Source organism: Pristis pectinata, chromosome 3 (assembly GCF_009764475.1).
Source record: "Pristis pectinata isolate sPriPec2 chromosome 3, sPriPec2.1.pri, whole genome shotgun sequence".
In the NCBI taxonomy this organism is placed as follows: domain Eukaryota; kingdom Metazoa; phylum Chordata; class Chondrichthyes; order Rhinopristiformes; family Pristidae; genus Pristis; species Pristis pectinata.
The window spans coordinates 142,653,389-142,673,371 of NC_067407.1; the positions used below are offsets into that span (position 1 = coordinate 142,653,389).

The 19,983-nt window shown below is 47.9% G+C and overlaps 1 protein-coding gene across 1 annotated transcript in view; it reads right to left on the reverse strand.

The window, feature by feature from the left end:
* Positions 1 to 799: 799 nt before the first annotated feature.
* Positions 800 to 19,983, reverse strand: part of LOC127568686 (uncharacterized) — a 30,435-nt gene continuing 11,251 nt past the window's right edge. The window contains exons 3-6 of the mRNA XM_052012724.1: positions 16,886 to 17,230; positions 15,816 to 15,950; positions 15,575 to 15,648; positions 800 to 7,041 (exon numbers count right to left, since the gene is read on the reverse strand). Coding sequence (XP_051868684.1) covers positions 6,838 to 7,041; positions 15,575 to 15,648; positions 15,816 to 15,950; positions 16,886 to 17,230 — 758 coding nt within the window. The 3' untranslated portion in view covers positions 800 to 6,837. The remainder of the gene's footprint in view (positions 7,042 to 15,574; positions 15,649 to 15,815; positions 15,951 to 16,885; positions 17,231 to 19,983) is intronic.

Below are 19,983 nucleotides of genomic sequence, written 5' to 3' on the forward strand. Positions count from 1 at the left end.
CCAGAAAATACTTACGTCTCTCAGCTCCTGTTTATGGCTCTTGAGACTTGCAGGAAGGGTTTTATCTCTCAGTCAAAGGGAGTTCACCTGTCCCCCTCCTCCCCTTCCTCACTGACCTAAGTGTGAAAGGCAGCAAGGTCAAAGTCAAGGTCGAGTTTATTGCCAGCCGCACAAGTCCGTGTGTGCGCAGGTGCAATGAAAAACATACTTGCAGCAGCATCACAGGCACAGAGCATCAGATAAGCAGCATTCACAATAAAAACATAAATTAAACAAATTATACACAATTTTTACAAGAAAGAACACAAATAGAACAAAAAAATCACTGTCCATTTTAGTACAAAGTGGTCACAGTGTTGCTAAACTGTAGTGATTAGGGTTGTGCCGGTTGGTTCAATAACCAAATGGTTGAAGGGAAGTAGCTGTTCCTGAACCTGGTGGTGTGGGGACTTCAGGCTTCTGTACCTCCTGCCCGATGGGAGCTGTGAGAAGATGGCACGGCCTGGATGGTGGGGATCTTTGATGATGGATGTTGCCTCCTTGAGGCAGCGCCTCCTGTAGATATGACATGGGCGTGATGTATTGGACAGAGTTCACTTCTCTCTGCAGCTTCTCACGTCCCTGTGCATTCGAATTGCTGTACCAGACCGTGACAATGACCGTGACCAGACTCATCACCAGGTCCATCGCCCCTCTCCGTTCCTCCTTCCCGGGATGCACGAGTGGTTCCTTGGCACGCACGTCCTCACACCAAGACATTCCAGTGGTAAATAAGATCTTTTCCACTGTCAGGTAACCCATTCCCCCACGTTCCTCTCCCAGACTCTCCCAGGGTCTCTCTCTCTCTCTCTCTCTCCTTGTTCACCATTTCCATCCCTCCCTAGTTCTGCCTGTCTGTGACCCACACACCTATCTCCCTGGATTTTGTCTCAGCGGGCTTTCCCTTCTGCCCCTCGCCCCCTTCCCCATGTGCTCATCATCCTTCCCTTATCTGCATCCACGTCACCGTCCAGTCACCATGGAGATCCAGCCTTCGACCTGTTCTTGAAGCCTGTCCATTTCCTGGCTCCCAGGATGCTGACGGTGGATGACTCAGTGATGGCCTCGCCACTGAGGATCAGTGCAGGTGATTGTACCCTCTTGCTGGAGATAATCATCGCCTGGCGTCGTTGTGACACATTCCATGCCACTTAGCAGCCAATGCCTGAATATTGTCTGTCCCTTGTGGCATGACAGATTTTATAACTTACAGACAAAACCTCCTGAGGGAAGAGCAGAAGACACAACTGCCCAGACACTGGGCTGATCAGTAGCTGCCTTTATTGTGCAATCAGGCAAACACTATTGTGGCAGTGATCATTTCTGGGTCAAATTAGGACTGATGCAAAATCAGACCAGGCACATCAGCTTGGTATCCTTAGACACAGAGGCATAATTGTACCCATCTCTACCACGTCCTCTGGCAGCTCGTTCCACACACCCACCACCCTCTGTGTGAAAGTGTTGCCCCTCAGGTCCCCTTTAAATCTTTCTCCTCTCACCTTAAACCTGTGCCTTCTAGTTTTAGACTCACCAACCCTGGGAAAAGACTGTGACCATTCGTCTTATCTATGCCCTTTGTGATTTTATAAACCTCTATGAGGTCACCCCTCAGCCTCCTTCGCTCCAAGGAAAACAGTCCCAGCCTGTCCAGTCTCTTCTTATAACCCAAGCCCTCCAGTCCCGGTATCATCTTTGTTAATCCTCTCAGCACCCTCTCCAGTTTAATGACATAGTAGGGCGACCAGAACTGCACGCAGTACTCCAAACATCTCACCAACATCTTGTACAGCTGTAACATTACAGCCCATCTCCTGTACTCAAGTGCCCTGACCGATGAAGGCCAGTATGCCACACTCTTCACCATCCCGTCTACCTGTCACCACTTTCAAGGAACTATATACCTGTATCCCTGGGTCTCTGTTCCACAACATTCCCCAGGGCCCTACCATTTACTGTGTAGTTCTTGTCCAGGTTTGTCTTCCCAAAATGCAAAACCTCACATTTACCTGAATTAAATTCCATCTGCCGCTCCTCGGCCCATAGCCCAGTTGATCTAGATCGTGCTGTAATATTAGATAACCTCATGCGCTGTCCACTATACCACCAACCTCAGTGTCATGCACAAACTTACTAACCATGCTAACAAAGTTTTCATCCAAATTATCAATATAATGGACAAACAACAGGGGACCCAGCACCGATCCCTGCGGCACAACACTGGTCACAGGCTTCCAATCTGAAAAACAACCCTCCACCTGTGAGTGAGGGAGGTAGCGGGATCCAAGGGGTAGTACTGGAGGAGCCTCAGCCCTTGAGCTTGTCCAACAGGTCTGAGATTCTTGCTCCCTGTGCGGATGAGAGTGGGGGTTGTAGGAAGGATGAGCAACTGAACTGTGGCACCGTGGTTCAGGGAGCCATTCAGGAGGGGGGAGAGAAGGGAAAGGTAGTTGTGATTGGATATAGTGTAGTCAGGGGAATGGACACAGTTCTCTGTGGCAAGGATTGGGAGACCCGAAGGCTGTGTTACCTGCCTGGTGCCTGGGTTCAGGACATCTCATCTGACCTGCAGAGGAATTTGGAGTGAGAAGGGAAAGGTCCAATTGTTGTGGTCCATGGGGGTACCAACGACATAGATAGAACAAGGAAAGAGATTCTGCTGAGGGAATTTGAGCAGCTTTGGACTAAATTAAAAAGCAGAACCAAAAATCCAGAAATCTCTGGATTTCTACCTGAGCCACATGCAAATTGGCACAGGGTCAGTAAGATCAGAGAGTTAAATGCATGGCTCAGTGATTGGTGTGGGAGACGTGGGTTTGAATTCATGGGACATTGGCACCAGTATCGGGGAAGGAGGGAGCTGTTCCGATGGGACGGGCTCCACCTGAACCATGCTGGGACCAGGGTCCTGGAAAATCGCATAACTAGAGCTGTGGATAAGCCTTTAACTAAAGAGTAGAGGGGTGGGTTCAACAGATTAGAAAAGTATGGATAAAGTAAAAGGGAAGGAGAGTGCGGGAGAGGCCATTGAAGTCTCCAGAATAAAGAATAAGACAGAAAGTTTAGAAAGGGATAAGAATTTAACTTCAGGCAACATGTAGACAAATTTGAGAAGGGTGGTGAATACAGGACTGAAGGTGTTATATTTGAATATGCACAGTATATGAAATAAGGTAGATGAGCTCACAGCGTAGTTAGAAATTGGCAGGTATGATGTTGTGGACATCGCAGAGTCGTGGTCGAAAGGAGTTCACATCCGGGAGTTAAACATCCAAGGATACACATCCTGTCGAAAAGACAGGCAGGAGGGTAGAGGGGGTGGGGTGGCTCTGTTGGTAAAAAGTGAAATCAAATCCTTAGCAAGAAGTGACATAGGATCAGAAGATGTTGAATCCTTGTGGGTAGAGTTAAGAAACTGCAAGGGTAAAAAGACCCTGATGGGAGTTATATACAGGCCTCCAAAATAGTAGGTAGGATGTGGCGTACAGATTACAACAGGAGATAGAAAAGCATGTAAAAAGGGCAATGTTACGCTGGTCATGGGGGATTTCAATATGATTGGGAAAATCAGGTTGATTCTGGATCCCAAGAGAAGGAATGATTCTGGATCCCAAGGGAGAATGCCTACGAGATGGCTTTTTAGAGCAGCTCGTGGTCGAGCCCACCGGGGAAAAGGCAATTCTGGATTTGTTGTTGTGCAATGAAACAGATTTGATTAGGGAGCTTAAGGTAAAGGAACCCTTAGGAGGCAGTGATCATAATATGACAGAATTCACCCTGCAGTTTGAGAGGGAGAAGCTAAAATCAGATGTATCAGTATCAGCTTCTACCCCACTGTGATAAGACTATTGAATGGTTCACTTCTATGATGAGATGGACTCTTAACCTCACAATCTACTTCTTTGTGACCTTGCACCTTATTGTCTACCTGCTCTGCACTTTCTCTGTAGCTGTGACACTTTACTCTGTACTGTTATTGTTTTTACCTGTATTAACTCAATGCACTCTGTACTAACTCAATGTAACTGAACTGTGTAATGAATTGACCTGTACGATCAGTATGCAAGACAAGTTTTTCACTGTACCTCGGTAGAAATGACAATAATAAACCAATTCCAATACCGATACCAATACTACAGTTGAGTAAAGGTCACTACAGAGGCATGACAGGGGAGCTGGCCGAAGTTGATTGGACGGAGACCCCAACAGGGATGACGGTAGAGCAGCAATGGCAGGAGCTTCTGGGAATAATTCGGAAGACGCAGGATCAGTTCATCCCAAAGAAGAAGAAGCATTCTAAAGGGAGGATGAGGCAACCGCGGCTGAAAAGGGAAGACGAAGACATCATAAAAGCAAAAGAGAGGCCATACAATATTGCAAAAATTAGTGGGAAGCTAGAGAATTGGGAAGCTTTTAAAAACCAACAGAAGGCAACTAAAAAAGCAATAAGGGAAGAAAAGATGAAATATGAAGGTAAGCTGCCCAATAATATAAAAGAGGAGACCAAAAGTTTTATTCAGATATATAGAGTAAAAGAGAAACAAGAGTGAACATCGGACCGCTGGAAAATGACGCTGGAGATGCAGTAATGGGGAGCTAAGAAATGGTGGATGAACTGAATAAGTATTTTGTGTCAGTCTTCACTGTGGGAGACACCAGCAACATGCCAGAAATTCGAGAGAGTCAGGTGACAGAAGTGAGTGTAGTCACTATTACTCAGGAGAAGGTGCTTGGGAAGCTAAAAGGTCTGAAGGTGGATAAGTCACCTGGACCAGATGGACTACACCCCAGGGTTCTGAAAGAGGTAGCTGAAGAGATTGTAGAGGCATTACTTGTGATCTTTCAAGAATCACTAGATTCAGGAATGGTTCCAGAGGACTGCAAAATCACAAATGTCACTCCACATTTCAGGGGGGTGGGGGGGGGGGGTGGAGGCAAAAAACAGGAAATTCTAGGCCAGTCAGCCTGACTTCAATGGTTAGTAAGATGTGAAGAGCCCATTATCAAGGATGAGGTTTCGGGGCACTTCGAAGCACATGATAAAATAGGCCGAGGTCAGCAAGGTTTCCTTAAGGGGAAATCTTGCCTGACAAACCTGTTGGAATTCTTTGAGGAAGTAACAAGGAGGATCGACAAAGAGAGTCAGTGGATGTTGTTTACTTGGATTTTCAGAAGGCCTTTGACAAGGTGCCTCACATGAGGCTGCTAAACAAGATAGGAGCCCCTGGTATTACAGGAAAGGTGCCAGCATGGATAGAAGATTGGCTGACTGGCAGAAGGGAAAGAGTGGGAATAAAGGAGGCCTTTTCTGGTTGGTTGCTGGTGTCTAGTGGTGTTCTGCAGGGGTCGGTGTTGGGTCCGCTGCTTTTCACATTGTATGTTAATGATCTGGATGATAGAATTGACGGCTTTGTGGCCAAGTTTGCGGATGATACAGAGGTAGGTGGAGGGGCAGGTAATGTTGAGGAAGCAGGGGGTCTGCAGAAGGACTTAGACAGGTTGTGACAATAGGCTAAGAAGTGGCAGATGGAGTACAGTGTAGGGAAGTGTACGGTCATACACTTTGGTAGAAGGAATAAAGGCATAGACTATTTTCTAAACGGGGAGCGAATTCAGAAATCGGAGGTGTAAAGGGACTTGGGAGTCCTAGTGCAGGATCCCCTGAAGGTTAACTTGCAGGTTGAGTCGGTAGTAAGGAAGGCAAATGCAATGTTAGCATTCATTTTGAGGAGACTAGAATATAAAGGCAAGGATGTAATGCTGAGGCTTTATAAGGTGTTGGTCAGACCACATTTGGTGTATTGAGAGCAGTGTTTGGCCCCATATCTAAGGATGTGCTGGCATTGGAGATGGTCCAGAGGAGGTTTCCAAGAATTATCCCAGGAAGGAAAGGATTAATGTATGAGGCGCGTCTGATGTCTCTGGGCCGGTACTCGACAAAGTTTAGAAGGATGAGGGGGCATCTCATTGAAACCTACCGAATATTGGAAGGCCTGGATGTGGAGAGGATCTTTCCATCAGTGGGAGAGTCCAGGATACGAGGGCACAGCCTCAGAATAGAAGGACGTCCATTTAGATCTGAGATAAGGAGGAATTTCTTTAGCCAAAGGGTGGTGAATCTGTGGAATTCATTGCCACAGACGGCTGTGGAGGCCAAGTCATTGGGTGTGTTTCAAGCGGAGGTCGATAAGTTCTTGATTAGTGAGGGTGTCAAAGGTTACGGGGAGAAGGCAGGAGAATGGGGTTGAGAAGGAAAAATAAATCAGCCATGATTGAATGGTGGAGCAGACTCGATGGGCTGAATGGCCTAATTCTGGTCCTAGGTCTTATGGTTTTATGGTCTCAACTACCACCCTCTGATCCCTTCCACCAAACCAATTTTGTAAACAATTGGCTCACCCTGGATGCCATGTGACCTCACCTTCCAACCAGCCTACCATGTGGGACCTTGTCAAAGGCCTTGCTGGCACTTGTGCCCTACACTGAACAGCAGATGCCCATATTCTTACATTACAGACTGGGAAGCTCACCTTCCACCCCTGTCCAACAAAAACTCCCACACTGTGAGATCACTGCCTTATGACAGTTCCAATAAACAGAACATTACCCACTGAGATCGCCAGTGAGAGGGGAGTGACAGGGTCTACTATCTGACAAAGATCACAGCCTTTTTATTCCGATCATGGTCCAACACGCTGCACCTGCTCGCTGATCACCCTGCACCTCAGTGACAAGATGATCCTGTGGGCAATGGCCACACATACACACACACACACACACACACACACAGAGTCCAAATCATCGACCATCCCTCTGCCTCCACAGATGCTGCTCGACCCACCGAGTTTCTCCAGCAGATGGTTTGTTGCTCCAGATTCCAGCATCTGCAGTCTCCAGGGTCTCCACAAAGGTCATCTGTCTTCTTGCCTCGCCTGTGCCTTCCCTCAGCACTGCAGCTGGCTGCCATGGAGAGGGATCCTTCAAGGTCCACACCCCATGGTCCTGCTCAGAGTAATTGGTTTATTATTGTCACATATACTGAGATACAGTGAGAAACTATTGTTTGAGCGCCATCCAGACAGGTCATTTCACACATAAGTTCATCGAGGTAGCAAAAAGGAAAACAGAATGCAGAATGTAGTGTTACCATTACAGAGAAAGTGCAGGGCAGGTTGACAATAAGGTGCAAGGGCCACGATGAGGTAGATTGAGAGATAAAGATTGAGAGATCTCATCTTTAAATGAGAGGTCCGTTCGAGCGTCTCATAACAGCGGGATAGAAGCTGTCCTTGAGCCTGGTGGTACGTATCTTCTGCCTGATGGGAGAGGGGAGAAGAGAGAATGACCGGGGTGGGAGGGGTCCTTGATTAAGTTGGCTGCTTTCCTGAGTCAATGGAAAAGAGGCTGAATGGAAAAGTGGAAAAGTGACGGACTGGGCTGTGTTCACATCTCTGCAGTTTCCTGTGGCCCTCTCTGCCCTCAGCTCAGTAACAGTGCAGCCACTGCTGTTGGGGATTGTGTGGCTTGGGATTTGTATTTCGTTTTGAGGCAGGAAAAGTGGCAGCTCTTCCGAAGTCCGGTTATTCAACTCAGTAACCTTTTTCAGCAAACCAGCACTTGCATTGCACACAAGAATATTCGTCTCTTGAGTCCCTGACACAACAACTGGAGATCACTGCTTGGAAACAGAAAACAGACAGTGACTGGAGAGCAAAACACATCACACAGTACAGAGGGAGCTTTACTCTGTACCTAACTCATCTTCTTTGAAACAATATCTAAATTAAAATGATATCTTGGGTGTCAGGGATGTACCCCTGCCTCTGTGGTGCCCAGTGATCAAAGGATGTGCCTCTTCCCTAGGGGTGCCCAGCACGAAGGTGGGAAGAGACAAGCGATTTGGATGGACATTCAGACAGCCCACAGCCGGGACATATGATGTCTACCCTGATTGGACCCAGGAACAGACAAATGAGGATTCTCCTCAGACCAGCTAGCTCCCCCACCCGCCTCTGCGGCAGGTGCCCGAAGATCAGAAGGGTGAAGCTGAAGTGTAACCAGAACACGAGGGGCAGGCCGTTCAAATAGTCAAACGATCTGCACCCTCGCACCTCCCAAATGTAAATGCCTGCTGAATGCACCCCAGGCACTCCGTGATTGTGGTTAAAAACTGGATACATGGGGTTGTTCTGTGCAGAGGTCTGCAGCCCAGATCCCGACCACTTTGATCACTTTGCACTAAAATTGACTTTCTTTCTGTTCTAATTGTGTTCTTTCTTGTAAAAATTGTGTATAATTGATGCATAATTTAAGTTTTTCTTTGTAAATGCTGCTTATATGACACAATGTGCCTGTGATGCACCCACCCCGAACATTCTCCCTTCTCACCCCTCCTATTGGCAGCTCCCTTGTACTGTTGGCCAGTGAGGCTCTGCGTGGGTCAGCAGGCCCAGGCACACTCACCGTCAGTGCACCAGTGCATCCTCCCTCCATGGTGGTGTGGAATGATGGAACAACAGTGGTGGGAGTGGGGCTACATGACACAGGCACACGTCTCCCAGCGCAGCAACACACGGAGCGCTGCAGGAACTCGGCGGGTCAGGCAGCATCTATGGAGGGAAATGGACCGTTCGGGTGCAGCCCCTCCTTCGGGACTGATACAGAGAACATGGCCTTTAACCTTTGGGCAATTCACCGTGTGAGAATAGAGCATCAAATATTACTGAAGAGTGGAGTTAAAAGGGGGGAAAGCAGAGGAGGAAGGGATTTAAGAGGAAGAGCCAATGAGTAGGATCTGAAAGTACTTTGAAGTGCAGTCACTGTTGTAACACAGGGTGAAAACAACCCTCGAACACACAGCAAAATCCAGCAGTAAGATCAGATAAAGAATGCAGAGTATTTTAATGTAAGGAACCATGATATACTGGTTTCATCTCGCTGGGTCCCACAGAGAACATCCACAGTCTGAAGAGTAAACTGGCTGTACGGTGAGGTCTCCAATTCTGGAAGGTGACTCCATTTCAGTCAACAACTCGTGAGTCCAGCACCATCCACCTGGGGTGGCTTGTGTGTTGGTGTAAAATGTGCTGATTCTCAACATGACAAAGAGAGGAATATTGTTTAAAGGGAAAATAACGAGAAGAAATCTCCAGAGATTCTGCCATGGGAGTTGCATAATTCCCCATAATTCTTCAGTTTGAATCTTTTGGACTGGAAAAAGGAGAGAGGGAAAGCAGCCAAACGACCCAGCTGATGGAGGGACTGAGCACTAACACAAGGATGGATTGGTCAGCCAGTCACTGTACCTTCATGAACACAGCACCATGGGCCATAGACAAAGGCAATTCAGCCCATCGTACGTGTGTTAGAAGGATGTGTGATGGCCAGCTAATCTTGTTGAAAACTTTACAAATGAAACATTCGTTCCTCCCTTTAGTATTCCTGTCATCCTGGAGCAAATGTCATCATTCCATGAGACACATCATTGTCTGTTACGGAGACACCAGAGAGAATGCAGAATGAGGAATCTGGAGCAAACAATCTGCTGGAGAAACTCAGCAGGTCGAGCAGCATCTGTGGAGATACAGGGATGGTCAACATTTCAGGACGAGACCCTGCATGCATCACAAGGGAAGGTCTTGACCCAAAACGTTAACTATCCCTTTACCTCCACAGATGCTGCTCGACCCATTGTGTTCCTCCAGAAGTTTGTTAGTTGTGTTTAACTGGAAGTGGTCCGCACACAAATCCCAGAGCTACCAGATTTGTTTGTTTATTTCACAGACAGAGGGTCATTGGCAAAAGAGTCAAAGGTGGCATGAGGAAAAGTTGTGAGTGCAGCACGTCAGGGAAGTATTGGCTGACAGAACGATGTCGAGAAGAGATTGTGTTACAAGCTACATCCTGTTGCAGTATTTATACCTTGGACCACAGTTCACTCACAGAGCGACTGCCAGGAATAAAGCAAGTGTTTCCTTGATGCTTCATGTCTGGGCAAGTAAACGAGAAACAGTGATGCTCAACTCCATGGAACAGAAAACCCTTCACTGGTGTTGAGGACAGGATGTGGAAGCCATACCGAGCAAAACTGAGGACTTTCCTCGAAACTAAGGTAAGGTCAGCAGATGCAAAAAAGGAAGTTGAAAGCGGCTTGCTGTGAAAGATAAGAAGGTATAATGGGTCCTCGGTCTGTGACCAAACGTGGGAAGCATTTAACACCTACATAGATAAAGCAAAGGCGCTCTTCCAGGTTAGGGACATCACTGAAGTAACTGGAGAGAAGGATGGGGAACAGAAGGTAGCAGGAATGTTGCTGAGTCTATTAGTTCCCGAGCGGGCATGGCAAGGTAGCGGCCAAGATGTTTCCACCAGTGGGAGAATCTCAAACGAGAGGTCCGAGTTATAAGATTAAGGGGTGGACATTTAAAACTGAGGTGTGTGGGAACTTCTGGCAGAGGGTGGTGAACCTCTGTACCACGGAGGTTGCGGAGGCTGGATCACTGGGGTAGTTAAAGAGAAAGCAGAGACATTGTTGAAAGATCAGAGAGTCAAGAGCTGTGGGAATCTGGCACAAAAGAGGAGATGAGGCCTGGGGTAGATCATCCGTGATCATATTGAGTAGTGGGGCAGTTTGAGGGGCTGAGTGGCCTCCTCCTATTGTCTTATGTTCTAATGAACAAGCTGGGGTGAAGTTGGGTCCTGCACATTACCTGAAGGGAGAGTCAATGTCCTCAAAAGCAAGTCAGCTCAGAATAAGAGTCAAGAGTAAAACTGGAACTAGTCGTCCCAAGTTGGAACAAGCTCAGATGGGACCTGCTCCTTCCTAGGAAGCCTCAAGCTTGAAAACTTGTCTTCACCCCAGCTGTGGGTGTTCCGAGGTGACTGATGAGGCCACTTGTGGGATGTGCAGACTCTGCCACACCTGCGGCAGGAGGTGTTTCATGGCGATGTGGATGGGTAGTTTGTGAAGTGAGGCACTCCTCCCACCAGATACTTGGGCTGTGCTCCTGGTGAACAGACTCAAGGCTCTCAATGCCATCCCCGATATTCCTTCTCATCACAGAGCAGATCACAATGGGCCAGCGTGCCAAACGCCGCCTTCACCACCCTGTCTACCTGACGCCACTTTCAGGGAACAGACATTTCCGTTGTTGGAGGTTTATTTAATGTTCTGTCCAGTTATCTTGCTTTTTTCAAAATTAGCACCGCCTGATCAATTTCAATGCAGTCAGCATCACTTTTGATTTAACTGCTTTCCTTCTTGACAATACTCCACGTTAAGACTGAAGTAACACCTTTTGTTGAGCTTTTAATAATCTTTAAAACAATTCTCCATATCAGTGATGATATTAAGACACCAGAATTACTTTATTGGATGTTTAAGCATTCTATTTAAAACATCACACCATTAAAGTTCACAGAACACTCTGCATCACGTCCTCACCACAGTGACGTGTGGCACTCAAACTCTGCAGGCTGTGGGACTGTCTGACTGACTCCCTCACCGTGGGATCCCCTGGGGCCACCGCATTCCAGTGGCCCTGTGCCAGAAACCCATTCTGGGCCTCAATCCTTCACCATGTTGTCGTTTCCTCTACAGCTGAATCCCAGCTTGAGATTGACAAGCACTTTCCAAATTCCTGCCCTTTCAGAGGGACACATGAAGCCTCCCAACATTCCCACCCGGCACAGCAATTTCAGGCAATAGGTCTCAGCCGTCCAACCCTGACCTACGGAATCCTGCATTGCTTCTGTGTTCCCTTTCAGATCACTTGTTATTAATTTGCTGCTCCGACAGTCCTCTCCTTATCTTCCAAACTTGGCCTCACAGTTTAAGCTGCAAGCTTGAGAGAAGCTTTCAATTTCTGCACTGAAGCAGCTAAGTAGTTTAAACAGTCAATGCAATATTTTAAAGCAGAAAGATAAATTGAGGAATTTTAAATAGTCATTGCAAAATCTCTACATCTGATCATCTTTCCTGACTGATGATCTGACAGCTTCCCTGTGATGTCACTTGCCCTGCACTTTTTATGAATGGGGGATTGTTGTGGAGAAGGGTGAGGAGGGGGAACTTCAAAGGGCAGCAGAAGGTGTGGAGGTCCATGGATGGGTGGGCTGGGGGTGGGGTGGGATACAATCACAGGAAAGACCTTGGAAAGACCACCACAGACAGGCCCCCTGCGAGGTTATGAAGCGCACAGTCAGGAGGTGTGCAAGTACCACAGGTTGTCAAGCTCACAGCAGCCTTGTGGTTGATGAACCACATGAATGGGGAACCACACTGTGGTTTACAAATCACTGTCAGGAGGTCCACACACCCACTGGCCGTTGTGTGACGACATCACCCCTGAACAGTACAAAACTTCAGTCAGACTGCACTTGGAGCATTGTGTGCAGTTCTGGTCGCCCTGTTACAGGACGGATGTGGAGGTGCTGGAGAGGTCGCAGAAGAGGTTCACCAGGATGCTGCCTGGATTAGCGGGTATGAGTTATAAGGAGAGGTTGGACAAACTTGAATTGTTCTCCCCAGAGTGTCGGAGGCTGAGGGGAGACCTGTTAGAGGTTCTTAAAATTATGAGAGGCACAGATAGGATAGACAGTCAGAATCTTAGGGGAAGTTTAAAGGCAACGTGAGGGGCAAGTTCTTTTTAACACAGAGTGGTGGGTGCCTGGAATGGGTGACCAGGGGTAGTAGTGGAAGCAGGCAGTTTGGTGGAGTTTAAGAGGCTTTTAGACAGACACACGAATATTCAGGGAATGGAGGGATGTGGATGATACACAGGAGGAGGACATTTAGTATAAATTGGCATCAAGATCAGCACAACATTACGGGCTGAATGACATATCCTGTGCTGTACTGTTCTATGTTCCATGTTCTAACAATTGGGATCCGATCAACTCTCACACCCCTGTTCTTGCCCTCCCACCCCCCATCAGGACAGGAGGTTTCTCCTGAGGCAAATGTTGTTCTGATAAAATTCTTTTTGACTCACACATAAAATGAATCTAATCTCTGGGCCTTAAACTTTTACATGTCCGATGAGTCTGTCTGTGGAGAAATCCATCCAGGGTTTCTTCACCCAGCCAAGGCCACACCACACAGCCCGAGTCCCGCTGCAGTTCAGCCGTCAGACGCCTGTTTATTGCCTGCTTAAACACAATTATGAAGGGCAGAGTGGTGTGATGTGAACCAGTGCAGAATGGGATAATTCAAGTCGGTGTCAGACACAGCCCAAGAGGTCGGCTCTCAGGGCTGAGTGACCTCTGCTGAGCCTGGACATGTGGCCAGGGATAATGAACTGGTCAACACGGCTGGTCCTGACCACTGTGCCGGGCTGCTGCTGGATACAGGGGACTGAGGGCAGAAGCAGCCTTGGATGGTGGGGCTCCATCAGTGACACTTAACGCTGGTGTTACGGCGCTGGGCCCACACCTGGGGCCATGAACACTTTGTGCAAAGGGGAGACAAAGTGGATAGGGAGAGCAGACCACTCGGCCCCTCCACTCTGTTCTGTCACTTGATCAGACGGTGACCTCTCTTAACTCCAATCACCCATCGCTGTCCAAAACCAGCAAACGACCCGGCTCAGTTTGGGAATTTCCAGTTGTCTAGGGAGAGGGTTGCACATCCCCACTGCCACAGGACTGTCTCCGGAACAGCTGGGCTCCAGTGATGTTGCAGCCCCACGTTCTGGATTCCCCACCAGACCAACTGGCTTCTCTCAGTCCAGCAGAACGAACCACATTAACATTGGAAGCACTTCAGTTAGATCACACCTGGTTGCATCACGGCCTGGTATGGGAACTCCAATGTACCGGAACACAAGAGGCTACAGGGAGCGGTGGGACAGCCAGTTCCATCACGGGGACAGCTCTCCCCACCATCGAGGATATCGACAAGAGGCGATGTCTCAGGAAGGTGACATCCATCACCAGGGACCCCCACCATCCGGGCCGTGCCCTCTTCTCGATGCTGCCATCGGGCAGGAGGTAAAGGAGCCCGAAGACCCCACACCTCAAGGTTCAACAACAGCTTCTTCCCCACTGCCACCAGGTTCTTGAACCCACCTGAAAACCCCAACACCACCTCGGACTGTGTTTCCCTCAACTTGCACTGGTGTCATTATGTTTATTTTGTTGTCTACCTTTGCGCAGGTGGAAGTTATGTATCGATGTTAATTTAAGTTGATGTTGTTACGTTTGTCCTGTCCGTGACGTACTGAGCTGCTGTTGCTGCAATAAATGAATCTTCATGGCACTTATACACTGGGTGTGTCTGCCCATGGCAATAAATGAACTGAAGGATGTAAACTTCCACCTTCTGAACTGAAGGCACCACAATCCAATTGTGATCATTGCTGAGAAAATGTAGCCCTGCCTCATCTCGGCAGTGGTTCAGGTGGAGACGACGCTGAATGATTGCTCGGGGCGGGTGTCCTGTCCCTGAAATCATCGTGACCAGTCACTGGTGGGTCCAGGAGAGGACGTGGATGGTGAATGGGAGCTTTGCCTCGATCATTATCTTCCAACTGCACGGAACAGCTCTTGTTGGAAAAGTCAGGGACAATATTTGCTCAACCTTGAAACCAATGGGGCATAATGAATTAGAAAATGAATTGCATTGTGTCGCTTGATTGCTCAGCCCGAGCAGGATTGCGAGGACGTGTGTGCATAACTGAGTGATCTGACTCAGTGAAAGGTGGGAATTCACACCCTGATCAAACCCATGGCCCGACTGAGCTCCCACTGACCTATTACCACACTGAGCTCATTGCCCACTGGTTGTTCCTGTCTGAAGGCTTCCCAACAATCTCACCACTTCTACAGCAGTTGACAACATCACATGGTTTAGCCACACCTTTGTCAGAGGTTACTGCAACGTACCTTGGAGATAACCGTAGGTGGACTGAGTGGGTCATTGCAAAGCCTAGTAGAAAACACAGAAATGGTGGTAACAGCCGCTGGGCAACCCAGGCTCTGGGAAATGTTTCAGTGTTGTAAGTGTGACCTTTCTTACCATGTAGGTGGCGTTTGGATCTCCTGAAGTCTGCAATAGGACACAATCCAACAGTTACATTGGTCTGAACATTGTCAACACTGGTTTTAAGATGAGAGGGGGGGAAGTTTAAGTAGATGTGTGGGGCAATTTTTTTTTACACAGAGGGGGTGGGTGCCTGGAACGGGCTGCCAGGGCTGGTGGTGGATGCAGGTACCACAGCAGCATTTAAGAGGCATTTAGACAGACAGATGATCACAGAGGGATATGGATTATGTGCAGGGATTAGTTTCATTTGGCATCATGGTCGGCACAAACACGGTGGGCCGAAGGGCCTGTCCCTGGGCTGTGCTGTCCTATGGGCTGTGTACTATGTCCAGGGACACATACACCACATACAACTGCAAATCATAAAGACATTGCTGAAATATTCACTGATCTGCGGTGCCAGTGGGGAACATCCCTGGTGGAAGAAGCCAAGAACACACCACTGAAGCGATCTCAGCACCTCTACTTATCCGAGAAACAATCAGAACTCACCGGGATCTCCCTTGCCTTGGAAACATTTTCATGATCTGCTGCTGGTGTTTGGTCTTCAGCTGCTGCGGGTGGGGCTGTGAAATAGAGTATAAAGTCTCACTGACATCAGCCTCGGAGCTGAGAATCCTACAGTGTTGCCAACAGCACAATGACCAGCTCTTTGACAATCAGTCCCAGCCCTTTACAGTTTACTAACTGCACGCAACAACCGGATCAGACTGAATGATTTAGGCACACATACGGGACTGGTGGCTTCCCAAAGCTCGGTGTCTGATGAGCAAAATGCCTCCAGTGACAGCGAGAACTGCCAGCAACACAACCAGAACGAGAAAGGTGAGGTACGTCTTCACAGCCTGGTACACATCTGTTTGATGAACTGAAAGGAAATCACGATTGGGTAAAACATCTGGGAAACTCAGTGTCAGTGCAGAAGGAATCCATTCAGCCCATCTTCTGTGCTAGCTCTTTGAAAAAGGTGCCCACTGATCCCAACCCACTCATTCCCCAGGGTCCTGCGGAAAGTTCTTTTCAAGTATTTATCCAACTCCTGATGGAATGTTGCTGTGAAACCTGCTTCCACCAACTGACCCAATGGATCACTGAATAAAGCACAGCCCTCAGAGACATCCTGTTCCTCCAACCTTCCCCAAACGTTCGATAGAATTGCATTTTAATGAAGGAAGGGGAACTACAAGTAATCACAAGGCAGTTGGTTTACCCGGCCAATTACTGGAGTGTTGGCCAATGGACCTGATAAGCACTGATTTGGAAAGGTACAGATTAATCAGGGACAGTCAGCAAGGTTTGCTCTTGGGGTTTGTGTTGGGGCTCACTGTAACAGTACAGGAGGCCACAGAGAGGTCGGAGTGGGAGTGGGACAGGGAATTAAAATGGGAAGCCCAGGATCAGTCCTACAGACTGACCACAGCTGCTCTGCAAAGTCATCACCCAATCTGAATTTGCTTTCTTGAGTGTAGAAGAGGCCACAATGTGAACACCGAGTGTGGGACACTGGATTAGAAGAGGTACAAGTGAATCACTGCTTCCCCTGGATGGTGGGAAGAGAAGTGAAAGGAAGGTGTTGAATGTTGCATTGGAGAGTGTGCAGAGGAGATTCACCAGGAAGCTTCACTGAAGTCCATGTAGAAAACATCCACTGCCCGGCCCTCATCAATCACCTTCAGCACCTCCTCTAGTACTCAATCAAGTTTATAAGACACGACTTCCCCCACACAAAGACATGCTCACGATCTCTAATAAGTCTATGCAGTAACACGCTGGTGAATAAAGCTAAACATAATTTGGACTCACCACCTACGATGAGCTGGGTTCCGTTCCCACTGATGTCTCCCCACACTCTGCAGTAATAGACGGCAGAATCACTGTGCTCCATGTCTGTGACAGTCAGGATGAAGCTGCTATTGGCGGTGTCCCTGTAGGGCAGGAACCTCTCAGTGAACCCTGGTCTCCACTGCAGGCTGCCTCCTGCCTTGTGTGTTAAAACCCACTCCAAGTCCTGCCCGGGTAGTTTCCGGTACCAGTGGACATCGGTGTCTTCCACTCTGGCTCTGGTGATGGTGCACCGTAACCGCGCCGTGTGGCCCTCAGTGACATGCTCCAGGCTCGGCGACTGCATAAGGACAGGAACATCTGCACCTTAAAGGGAGAATATCAATAACTTAAAACTGGCTTGAAGGGTTGCTGGAATGAAGCACTGTGCATGGGACCTGGGCTCCAACAGTGTAACTGAGGCGTATACGTGGTCAGAACAAGCCCTGCACACAGGGCTCCTCTGAAAGCCTTTGATAGGAGCCAAAGCTCCACCGTGGCCCTGTCAAAGCTGTCAAGGTCTCGCAACATTTCTGATAGTCCCTGACAGTCAGAAATTGTTGGTAAATATCTACATTTAAAATACAATTTAAAAATTGAAAACATTTCTAAAAATGAAGGAAAATACTTAAAACACTGAGTGCATTAAGAGAAGATACGATAGCTTTACTAGTCACAGGTACATCGAACACACAGTGAAATACATCTTTTTGCGTAATGTTCTGGGGGCAGACTGCAAGTGTCGCCACACTTCCGGCGCAAACATAGCATGCCCACAACTTCCTAACCCATACGTCTTTGGAATGTGGGAAGAAACCGGAGCACCCGGAGGAAACCCACACAGTCACGGGGAGAACGTACAAACTCCTTACAGACAGCGGTGGGAATTCAACCCAGGTCACTGGAGCTGTAAAGCGCTACACTAACCGTTACACTACCGTACAGCCCTTGTTTTGAAACAATTAATAACATTACAACAAATATACATGATTTACAGAATTTTACTTTCCTTATTCACAGCCAACATCTGGCGCTAAGTCAGGAAAGAAGAGAAATTAATATTGGTGAAGAAAGTCCGGAATGGTTCTTGCAGAATCGAGGGGAGCAAATGGGAAATGCAATTTAAGGAAGGAGGGAGAGAAGAAATGGTGAACTGCTGACATGTTGTACGGAAATGCTGGAACCTGTAATAAAGGAGGTGACATTTATAGAACAATAATATGACAGAGTAAAGTCAAAACAGATTTAAGAAAGTGAAATCATGTTTGAATAATTTAGGGGAGCTTGTTGAGCAGGTGTCTGGTAGAGTGAAAGAAGGAGAAGCAATGGATGTGGGTTATTTGGATTTTGTTTGCACAAGATCCCGGACTAGCTGAACATGCTCCAGCCTACATTGGTGGTTCAGCGGTGAAGAGGGTCAGCAGCTTTAAATTCCTGGGCGTTAACATATCAGATGCCCTGTCCTGGGTCCAGCACATTGATGTAACCACAAGGAAGGTACACCATTGTCTTTTCTTTCTCAGGAAGTGAAGGACGTTCGGCATGTTGAACACTCTGGCACACTTCCACAGATGTACTGTTGAAAGTGTCCTGACTGGTTGCATCACGGTCTGGTGCAGCAAGTAGAATGTGCAGGAATGTAAGAAACTGCAGAGAGTAGTGGACTCAGCCCAATACATCACGGGCACATCCCTCCCCACCATCGGTGATATCTACATGAGGTGCTGCCTTAAGAAGGCAACATCTTTCATCAAGGATCCCCAGCACCCGGGCTGTGCCATCTACTCACAGCTACCATCGGGCAGGAGGTACAGAAGCCTGAAGTCCCAAACCACCAGGTTCAGGAACAGCCGCTTCCCTTCAACCATTCGGTTCCTGAACCAACCAGCACAACCCTAATCACTGCCTCAGTACAGCAACATTGTGACCACATTGACCACCTTGCACTACGGTGGACTTTGTTTTTGTTCTATTTGTGCTCTTTGTTGTTAAATGTGTGTATCATTTATGGTTTATGACTTTTTTGTGTGAATGTTGTGGATCTGATGCTCTGTGCCTGTGATGCTGCTGCAAGTAAGTTTTTCATTGCACCAGTGCACACATGTTCTTGTGCATGTGACAATAAACTCGACTTTGACTTTGCCTTAAGGGTTGCTGAACAATGTTAGAGCTCATGAATTGGGAGCACGATCTCACCATGGATTGAGAGTTGATAACCCGACAGAAAACAGAGTGGAAGTGAACAGGCCCTCCTTGGGTTGGCAGGCTGCAGCCAGTGAGGTTGCTGGGAGCTGTGCTTGGGACCCAGCTATTCATGGTCTATGTCAATGATTAGGCAGTGGGGGCCACATGGAACATTTCGAAGGTTGCTGACGACACAAAACTAAGTAGACAGGTGAATGATGCCACGGGGCTTCAAGGAGATGTGAACAAGCTGAGTGAGGGGACAACATGGCAGATGGAGGACAATGTGGTAAACTGATGGGAAAACAAGCTGTTGGAGGAACAGTGGGTCAGGCAGCATCTGTGGGGGGAGATGTTTCCGGTCAAGACCCTTCATCTGGACTGAGTGTGTAGCGGGGAGCTAGCCAGTAGAAAGAGGTGAAGGGAAGGGGTGGGGCTAGAGCTGGCAGGTGATTGGTGAATCCAGGTGAGAGGGGAGAACTGAAGTTGTCCACTTTAGTGGGAATAAAGTGAAATGCTGAGTATTTTTAACTGGGGAGCTACCGGGAACTGTTGATGTTGAAAGGCGCCTGGGCAGCTGGAGGATTTGAGTACAAGACCAAAGATGATTTATCGCATGTATATCAGCTCAATGAAGTTCACCTTAAGGGTAGAGAATTTTGATTCACTGGGGATGGGCACATTTACTGGGAGGGTGCTCTGCAGAACAGATGATACAACACTGAAGCCCTATCACTGGGCACAATCCAAAGCACTGTGGCCCCTCACTAATGGGAGGTGAGCACTGATGTGCGAACTGATCATCTGCTGTCTGTGTGAAGTTGGATTTTTGAAAATTAATTTGATCATGGAGCGTGTTATCAAAGTGGAGAAAACTAGAAACGTTGCTCTGTGTT